The sequence below is a fragment of the Limulus polyphemus genome, unplaced genomic scaffold (genome assembly GCF_000517525.1).
Source record: "Limulus polyphemus unplaced genomic scaffold, Limulus_polyphemus-2.1.2 Scaffold3321, whole genome shotgun sequence".
Classification (NCBI taxonomy): Eukaryota; Metazoa; Arthropoda; class Merostomata; order Xiphosura; family Limulidae; genus Limulus; species Limulus polyphemus.
Window position 1 is genome coordinate 110,143 of NW_013668931.1, and position 10,878 is coordinate 121,020.

The window sequence follows — 10,878 nt, forward strand, 5'->3', positions numbered from 1 at the left end:
AAACCATACGGCTTCAATAAAGTTTTTATTCTGTAAATAGAAAACGTTGTTTTTAATTATTTATTATAGTTAAAAAAAATTTCAAACACAAGTGCTGGTAGTGCATATATCTTAAATATAGGTTGAAACAGGAATTACCAGCCAATAATAGTTGAACATTAGATGACTAACATGTGCAATACTCAGTGCTTTGTACACTATACAGTCAGTGTCTTTATGGAGCCAATCCATATGTTATGTATGAAGTGAAGGAGTAAAAAAAATCAAATAACATAATATTAATATTTATTTAGATACATTCATAGAATACACTAAATTTCAGTCAGGGGGAACAAATGTCACAAGACAAGTAATAAAAAAACATTTTATGAATGTAAAATGATGTAAGAATGGCAGTGACAAAAAAAATGCAAACATAAATATAGGGATGATACAGCTATATACTTTTCATATGTTCATTCCTTACTGTAGGTTCCTCAACATTAAGTCACAAGAAGTCAAGATTAGGATCAGTGTTAATTAATAATCTATTGTAGCCAATTGTATGTTATAACACCAATATCTGAAGTCATTCTACAAGTGTAATGAAGAAACTGGCGAAACTGTTTTTATATTTTTTGGCACTGTCATCCCTACATCATACTTAATTTTTGTAAATTTTTTTTACTTGATTTTAGAGCGGTTTGTAGAGCAGGTGTTATGACAGCATTTGTACTATTTTGTGTGTTAAAAGGAGGCAAAAATTGTATTTTTAGAACTTATAGGAGTTGCTTCGGAGTTTGCTTCATGTTCCTTGTTTGCAATGCAATGTATATTTTATTATACGTATTTATAATAAAAATTCTCTTTACAGCCATAAACCTTCAGGTAAACAAAGAAAATAATTGTAAATCACTACCGACAGATGGTAGCACTATCTCTTTTAGAATGCAGTGTATTATTCGGAGATGCGTTAACATTGTATTTACATTTTTGCCTATTTCTTCAGGTTTTGTTTTCCCAATTATCTGTATTTACAATATAAGTTAAAATCAATATAATTGTTGCGTTTTGTGTCTTTATATATGAATATATATATATATATATCTAAATAAGAAAAACTTGTTGAGCGGGCCTCATTCCGCATGCGCTTATGGATAAGCTTCGTCTAGATTGGCTGACTGATTTCATGGTCGTCTTTTGGTTCACTACCGTTATTGAGGGTTGGCGTAACCTTGAAGCGTCTGATGGGCGTAATCAATTGTTCTAACACTTTCTCTTTGCCAGTGTTGTGGCCTTGTCCTACATAACGTGTTCTATATCGTGTCTTTTTAGTGCAAGTATGACCTCTATTGGAACTGAAGTAACCTTGATATTCGACTACAGGGAATAAAACGAGTCAGCTTGTGCTATTTTATAAAGTGTGTTATCAGCGTTTCTGTGGGACGAGTAAATAATGTAGCAGCACAAGTTTTATTCACATATTTGTAAAACACACATAAATACTTGTATCAGTAATATTTTAAATAAAATTATAAGATTAAATGTTAATTTTAGATCCTTATTTTTTAAATACGAGTGATTACAATATCTTTTAATTTGTAAGTCTATGTATTTCACATTGTGAGTATTTTGACAAGCATGAAACTAAGTGTAAAATTCGTTCAGTCTTTAGATCGCATGAAAAGGGTATAAAGATAATAGTTTTTAATAGCTAGGGCCAATTAGAGGGGGAGCAGGAGAGCCAATTAGAGGGGGGTCAGGAGAGCCTCTAGCTCAAAGGGGTCTCAAATTTAGACTTGTTATTTTTTGCAATTGTTAAGTTTCGTGACTTATTTTTTTACGCACATAAAATGGCTAGAAAAGCATTTATTAAATGTGGGATAAAAAATATTTAAATTATGTTTCACTTTTCTTTTGGGCTAATGATTGTGTTATTTTGTTTTTATGTGTCGTCATTTTTTTATTATAGCCAGGGGGCTCAAAATATAGAAGTGGCTCAGGCCTCTCTGAGAGTGTCTGGTAATAGCTAAGATAGCAAAATTATATATATATATATATATTGAATATCGTAGTCCACCATTTTCGATGTATAATTTCATATGTTCCTACTTAGTTTATGGTTTGTCAACTTTAACGTCAACTAAATATTTATTTTTCAAGTAGGTATTAGATGTCGCTAATTAGACCTACTTTGAACCCGAACGATAATTTTTGTATGAACGAAACAAACGTTCTTGAGCCTACGTGTAGGTTTATTGGTTTGTAGTGTATTTTCCTTTTCAAATTTGCTATTGATATATTTCTAATATGAAATCGTTGTATAAAATACTATTTATCTTGTACATTTGTTTTATTCTGAGAGAGACATTAGTGTAATAAAAATTAAATTCACTGTATTAGTTGAAAGTTAAATTACTGCAGATATCATTTCTGGTTATTTAATGCCTCCCAGTGGCTCAGCAGTAAGTCTAATGGCTAAAAATCAGGTTGTGATACTCGTGGTGGGTACATCACAGATAGACCATTGTGTAGCTTTGTGCGTAACAATAAACAAAACAAAAACTTAAGGTGAAAAAAACAACTGGCTCTTTAATTTTTAAATATAATAAAAAATTGATTTTTACACAATTTTCATTTGTCTATACAGCTTTGTAGCTTTGTAGATCATAACTTGTGGCCATTCATATTACTGTATTAACATTTAAACTTTTAAAATTAAAGGGCTTTATAGGAAGATGAAAACACGAAAAAGACAGGTTACGACGTTTTAATTTGTTTTTGTTGCTTTTCTTCCGTCAAAACCACATTGACGGGCCGTGGAATTTCCAGAAAACAAAGCAAGAATTACTTTAAAAATATTCAAACTAAATCGTAGTGGTTTTTCATTGTACTTGCATTTTAATAGTCTGCAATAATTTAGAGAGGCAGTGAGCTGGTTTCTGGTATCGAAAGGGTTCATCAACGCTGTTCTAAGTATTTACTGGGTCGACATTATCTAAATAATTATGTCAAAGCCCTTGTGTAACCGAAGGTTAAATCTTAGAATCGTTCCATATAACTACGTTAAATTGTACCAGTGGCACAGAATAAAGCTTTCTTAACACATCATTTTCCAAGTTGTGGTTGTAATGAGGTAAATGTAACACGAGATTTTGTGATATTAGGTCAGTGAGGCATTTTTGTGTTAAATTGTGCCAGCATTGTCCTCTCGAGGTCGCAAAAACCGAGTACAGCGGACAGTCAGGACACGTTAGTCTTAATTCATTCATTGAAGGGCATATGAAAGATAAACTAGAGAACATTTTATTTTGACCGTGAATCGTATGGCATTGGCCATAATAGATTCAGAGTCATTGCAGGAACTATTTTTGCATGTACACCGATTTATTATACCATAAAACAGCCCGAACTTCATAATTAAAATTGACGACCAGTTCTTATCACACACTCTCTCTCTCTCTTTAAATTTCTCGAGAATTTATAATTTGGCGTTACTAAACTCCTACCTTTAGTTATAATTATTTTTCTAGCTCGCCTTTTGATTAATCGAGTATTACGAATGTTATAGACAATGCTCCCCAGTGGCTCGGCTTTAATCTTGAAGGGTTATAATGCATAGATCAGGGTTTGGTTCCGAAGGTAGACACAGCACAATGTGTCCATTGTTCAGCTTTGTATTTAAATAAAACAAATGTGAAAGAAATACAGAACTACAAGGGAAGGTTGAAGAAATTAATCAATTTTAATAACAAATTGATACAGTGTTGAATCCAGACCTTTCCACTGGTGAAATGAATTCAAATTCGACGAAATGGAAAATACTGTATATCGGGGTGGGGGGGGGGGGCACAGGGTGATATTCCTTTCCCGCACACCACCTGAATTCGACACTGAGTCTATAAGTCCAAAACCTTTTTTTTTGCAGGACAATAATACTACTACAGGTGGAAAAACAAGAAAGGCTCTCATGACCGAGCAATTAAATAGCCAAAGTAAACGTGTGCCCGCACTTTTTGAAAATTCTTATTTTAAGGTGAAGACACCTCTTACAAGCCTGCGCATTACATTGATTACCAGAAATTGCAGCATAGTGTATACTATGTTTTCAGTTTTTAAAATAGCCAATAAAAAACAAAATTTTGTTGTTTTTAAAGGAATGTGACTTTAGATTTTTTAATTGAAAAGTGTGAATTTTAAATTTAACATTTCTGTGTAAAATTCGGAATAAAAACAAAAGAAAGAAGACTTAGGAAGACTTTTATTTTTCTGTCAATTTTGTGGCTTTTTTTTCTTCTGTATATTATTATATATGTGTGATTTTCTTTTGAATATGCTTAATTGTTTTGATCTCATTATCTGTAATATTAGCTTCAGTAGTTTCAAACGCCTTTCACAATGTAATAATTTTAATGTTTCATATAAGTGATACAGTTACATTATTTTCATTAATTAGACTTACAAAACACGATACTTATAACGATAAAACCCCAAGATAGAAAATGACGTAAGAGTACAAAATGTACCTGATTGGATCATCTGGTATCAACCACGTTGAGACGATTTCAGGGGGTAAGAGTACAAGCCAGTTGCTCTCCCTTATCTTTCGTAATCGTAACAATTTGGATTCTCCCATCCCGACCTTGACCACGATGAATATGCGTGGATGGTCTATTTCCCTGTGAGTCGCGCTCGTTGTGCAGGGATGCATTCTTTTTGTTCCATACCTCGGCCCAGATTAACATAGTTACTTCCTCCAGTGAAGAGCAGGCTAACCTTGAACGGATCGTACTGAAACACTTAGGTGCATGTGTGGCCTAGAAAACTCAGAAAATCGATAACAGTGTTATATTTAGTGCTTGCTTTTGCTTTAAAAAGGTCGAGGTCGCTAAATATCTTTTGTGTTTTTTCGATTCACTGGAAATGTACCAGTTTAAATAATAACTAACGCATTGAACTGTTGGGTAAAACGCCGGCTAATATCACGTGGGAAAATCATTAACTATTGTAAGATTTGCAATGAAAAATTATATAAAATACAGCGGATATGCACGTGTTTTGTGGTCACCGATTTATATTTTCAGGTTTACTTTACCTGAAATTTTCACGACTGACACGATGAACTGTGAAGATATGTAAAACAAGTGTGATTTGATATCCTTAGGCTTATGATTAATAAAATATAAGCTTGTAAGACACATATCACATGATTAATTGCTGATAGTTAACAACTTGAAATACTGACACACACAATAATCGCATAAAGACTTTAGTGCAACATAATTTGATTGTTTTTTTACACCTCTTTGAGCTCTCAAACTGCTGTCTAACAGTGGGACAGCGGTAGGTCTATGGACTTACAACACCAAAATTCGGGGGTCGATTCCTCACGGTAGACACAGCATATAGCCTAATATGGCTTAGCTATACAACAAACAAACTCGTACTGTTACTAGGCAGTTTAGTGTTGTTGCCGTTTTTTTTTTCCATTAAATGATCAAACTTTATAAATATATGTTTGTTTGTGTTGGAAATATTTAGTTTCCATTAAGCCTTTTAGAACAAGCTTACTAGTACTGTTTTCTTACCCACGGCATAGCACATTGTTTTGTTTTGTTTCTTGGATCTAAAAGGTTATAAGATATCATCATTTTTTTGCAATGGTATATTCTACTTTATTTTCTGCATCCTATCCCAAATTTAATTTCTGTAAATTTTAATTATTTATATTTGTTTGTTTTTTCTTTACTACCTCTCAACCCGAATTTGATCAAAGTACATTTTTTTATTAGTTGTTTATAGATTGTTACATTAAATATCTTTTCTTTTTTTTTCTCACCACAGTTATGTCCAAGTTACTGTGAAATTGGAAATTTTAGTTCTGATGTGTACTTTAAAAAGCCAGAGTTTGTCTGAAGTAGTTGACTTTCCAAGATATTAAAATTACTATTGGCTAATAAATAAGATCACTTAATGTTCATTTGGTTCAGTTCATAAGTAAAGAATGTTGTCACAGATTAGAAGTAGCTTTTACTCCTTGTTGAAATAACCCTTTTTTTTTCTGATAAACTGCCTAGTTAGTACATGATATTTAACAGTTTCACTCCTATGTCATATTCATCTTTTGTTTAGGTCTTACCGAGATAGCAAGAAGCACCCATGGGTTTTGTGAGTTAAGTGGTAGGACTCAACCAGTAGTTGGTGACATTGTTATGGCACTTGTAGAAATGGGTAAGCAAGCAAGATACATGAAAGTTTTCTTGTAACTTTTTCCTAACTGTAAAAGTGACTCTCATGCACAATCATACTTATGTAGAAAATAATGATATGCCAGTAAAGTTTCTGATTTTCTATATAACTCCACAGCTTACAGAATGTATGCAGGTGGAGCTAAGCCTGTCCTTTACATTGCTGATAGTTTGAAACAGTAAACTTGATAAGTTAATTGTGAATTTTACTTGTGAGTTGTAAATGTCACAGCAGTTTTATGTATTGGACAGAAAATAACTAAATGTTTCTCAGATGAAATGTTTTTAACAAACTTTTTTAAAAATTATAAATGTAGAAGTTTATAGATTAGCTTAACAGCATTGAAGAAACAAAAAACCAATGACACAACATGACCAAATTCATGAGATGATCATTAAGAAATAGTGGATGTTTACTTTGAAAAACAACATAGTTTCTTAAAACTATTGTATTATTTGATTAGTTGCTTTATTAAAAGGTAAAACATTATTGGAAATAATAGTTTCTTTTGTATGAGCTGCAAAAAAAGTTAAGTGTCCTTCATTTACTACAGTTTTTTAGGCAGTGAAGTGGAAATAACTGAGTTCCTGACTATTATTATTTGTTATGTATTGATATTTTACGAGTGATGAGGATTCATGAAGTACACACTTTTCTAAAAGTAATTATTTATTGAGGTGTTTCAGATTTTTTTGCTAAAAAAGTTAATCTAGAAGGTTGTGCATTAAATAAAGGGTTAAAAACTTAGCAAACATTGCCTTTATAGACAGTCTTTATGGAAACATTCAAATAAATTAAAAGATCTTTTTTTCTGTGCAGTTTCAAATTTTCATGTTAATGCTAGACTTACTTACAGTATTTGATGTACTCTTTTTGTTTCTTAGGGATCAACATTGATTCTATCCCATCTTATGCTAAAAGATCAAACAGAATTAACCTGCCAACACGTAAGTATTTGTTTCTTTTCTTTAACATTTCAGTCTGGTAATTGATATTGATGGAGGTGGAGATATTGATAACATATCTAATTGTTTGCTTTTTTCATAGTTCTGTCATTCTAAGTGTCAATAGGAAATATATCTGTTATTTGGTTATGCTGAAAAAAGTTGTGTTATTTTCTATTTTTACTAATGTAAGAATTCTTTAAAAGAGAGAAATACTTGTGTTTGACAAATGAGCTTTAAGGTAAGGTTGTTGTTTTTTTCCTGAACTCACAGTAATCAGGATCTTAATTTGAATAGGTTGTTAGGCCTCAGAATAGTTTCTGTTGAATCTAATAATAATATTCTTTATGGCAGCATCAGTTACACCTTTACCATCCAACTCCAAAATTCTCCAAGCAGGTGAGAAACGTCCACTTCCTAGCTATATTCCAGAACACTATCCTCCATTTCCTGATCCACATGCCTACATTCGCACCCCAGTAAGTTATTTCAAAGGCTGGAAAGTGTTAATTATCATTCTTATAGCTTGAATTATTACTAAACAACATCATTTTAAACTAATTTTTTTTATGAAAACACTACTCTATTAAGAAATGTTGACTCTAAATATTGTAGTTGTGAGATTCTTTACTGTTTTGTAAATGTTAGCTATCATGAATTTTCTTACTATATTTAAATCATGAGGTATTTCTAAATGATGTTATATATTTATAAAATTTATATTTTATAAGATTTAATACTTGTTTCTTTTTTTTTCAGAAGCATTTCTGTAATTATTTTATTCTATCTTTTTTAATATTTCTGTAAATTTAATTAGAAGAATGAAGCCCTCATATGTTTTATTTTTATAATAAAATATTTTATTCTGTTGATATAAATTTTTTTTGATTAATATTTTTCTTTTGTATTAATAGACATACAAACAACCAGTGACTGAGTATGAGGCTTTACGTGAAAAAGCAGCGAGTCAGAAGCGGGATGTTGAACGAGCTCTGACAAGGTTTATTGCTAAAACAGGCGATACACATAATCTGTCTACTGATGACACAAACTTGTTCCCTTGTAAGACACCTAATTTTAATAAAAGAAATTTTGTATCACATATAGAAAAATATTTATTGACTACTTAAAAAAAAAAACTAGCAGTCGAGCATGATTTTTACTATGACTGTTATACTGATAGATTTTCTTTCTTTAAGTTTGATAAATCCAATACCTCATATCAAAATGTATCTATTGGCACTTAATATTTAATGTTTTATTAGGTCTTTGAATATTAATTTTTTTAAAATTATTATTAAAAGTAATAAAAAGTAAATATGTACTTAACTGGAAAATCAAATTATTAGATAAACTCTGATTTAATGAACATACAATAGTATATGTAGAAGTTCAGTATTATAACTGTATTTACAGTGATAGCATGCAAGCCTTTATCCAATCCCTGCTTGAGTGCCTTACTACCTAAGGATCAGGTGTATGAAGAAGAGAGTGAAAATAACAGAGATCAAAGATTACCTATTACAGGTTGTTGTCTCTTGATTTTAGTTAACATAAAGTAAATAAAACTTCAACATTCCTAATGCATAGACCATTCATCTGGCAAAATCCTACACTCAAAGGTAACTGACATGTATTATTAAGCATTACAACACTGTACAGATGCTAAATTAAACATTTTTTGTTATTGGTGAAATATTTTATATCTTGGGATATAACAATTAACCAAATGTACACAAGGTTAGTCCATTGCAGAAGGAATGTTGACTATAATTCTGGATTTAATATATGCATCTGTACAAAATATTGTAAGCTTATACTAAAATGTACAAATCTGTTATACATAAAAAATTTGTTACAAAAGTATTTGTGCTCAAGGTATGTCTGTGAATTGACAACATCATTTAGACCCTGACAATTCAGATGTTCATGTGTAAAATAAAAGTATTTTTGTCCACTATATAGTATTCATAACTTCTGAAACCTCTGAATTGTATATATATACAATTTTTCATTGCCCTTTATTTTATATCTGGTATTTAGCTGTTGCTAAATGAGTAATGTAGGGTAAAATGAATAATTGGTAACTTTGACATCAAATACATAATACCATGTTGAATGGCACTCTGTAAAAGGTCTTGGCATGCACATTTTGTACCCCACCCATAGAAGATTATACTGAGTTTCCAAGGATATTTTAATTTATTATGTAAAATTACTGAGGTGGTGATGTGTTACTTTACAGATATAAGTTAGTGAAGACTTTTATAAAGTTTATATAGTGTGAGATAAGAGTGCTTTTTAATTAATTATTTCTTATGTGATTTTACTGATAATTTCAAAAGCTTATTTCTCATTAGGACCAGATGATGTCAATGCCAGTAAAGCTGATAGCGATATGGATGTGATGGACAGTCCTTACTTACGGCCTGTGAAGATGCCAAAAAAACGCAGACGTTGATAGAAATTTTTAGAAGGAGTGATACATAGTTCTATAAAAATACATTGTATGTGTGTGTATATATTCGTGTTTTATACTTTATTTCCTAAATATGTGCCTTTTTAATTAAATAAAAATACTTACAGCAGCTCTTAGATTAAGTATTTGAGTTTTGATATTATTTATAATACATCCAAGATATAGTCTCTTTGGGAGGAATACGTTTTCATGGAATATGTTAAGAAAGCATGTTTAAATGACATGGTGGACAAGTAAGTAAATTTTATTGATCTTTTAAAATTCTGTATAGTCACTCATGTGGATAAAATACTGAAGAACTTCAAAAAATATTTGAATTGCTACATTGTGACCTAGACCTTGAAAACATCCTAACCCATAGTATTCAAAGTTATTACTTCAAAGGTAGAAGTACTTATAATACCTTAAAAGTGTACAAGATTTTTATATCAAATTTTAGGCCTATTGGTTTCTAATGCTTCACCAAGCTGTCAGCATTTTAATTGTAACTTTTTTAAAGTATTATACTACATATATGAATAGTGTTTCACAGAATCATTTATATTACATCATCCAGCCAAACTGACAAGTTCTGGTATTGAACAAATGTCCTCTTAGGCAGTGGCTTGTGAAAGACAAATGATAGTTATTTTTACACCTCTGATTTTGAATCCAAAATGTACAAATTATCAGGGATGTATAAAGAAAACATCTGCAGTTTACCTGACTTTTATCACAAATTTCAGACCTATAGGTAAATAATTTCATTCTTGCAACATTGCTAAAAACCTTTTATGGGCATTTTAAAGGTGAAAAACTTTAAAGAATTAAAATTGTAATAATAATACATATTCATTTGTGATGAAATTTAGATTTATTTTTCATCAAGAAATAATTTCTTCCATTGTTTTAGAAATAACCATGATATTGGGTTTTAAAAGACTTTGAACTCCAAAAACTCAGAGATCCACAGAAAATATATTGTTTTACTTTTTAAAAATGAAAGCTAGTTGAATGTTTATTTAGTTTGACTAGAGTCTGGTTCTAGTATCCAGTTTTTGTTGGTAACCATTTCTATTAAATGAATCATGAATAACGAATGAAGGTCCTGTACATGGTGGCAGTCTACATTTTATTGTTTTTTTAACAAGTTATTACCATTGGCCAAAAAAAATTATCCAAATAAAACTGTATTCTACATGGTTAAATATACATGATTTAATAATAAGGTGGCCTTCTATTTCTTTA

The 10,878-nt window shown here is 30.8% G+C and overlaps 1 protein-coding gene across 5 annotated transcripts in view; it reads left to right on the plus strand.

The window, feature by feature from the left end:
• Window positions 1-10,872, plus strand: part of LOC106469135 (transcription initiation factor TFIID subunit 8-like) — a 19,608-nt gene extending 8,736 nt beyond the window's left edge. For 2 of the 5 annotated variants that reach the window (XM_022397563.1, XM_013929599.2), the window contains exons 2-7: window positions 6,112-6,210; window positions 7,113-7,175; window positions 7,527-7,651; window positions 8,087-8,234; window positions 8,589-8,699; window positions 9,533-10,872. In XM_022397563.1, coding sequence (XP_022253271.1) covers window positions 6,192-6,210; window positions 7,113-7,175; window positions 7,527-7,651; window positions 8,087-8,234; window positions 8,589-8,699; window positions 9,533-9,633 — 567 coding nt within the window. In that variant the 5' untranslated portion in view covers window positions 6,112-6,191 and the 3' untranslated portion in view covers window positions 9,634-10,872. The other 3 variants (XM_022397566.1, XM_022397564.1, XM_022397565.1) reach the window with 3 other exon arrangements.
• The last annotated feature ends 6 nt before the right edge of the window (window positions 10,873-10,878 follow it).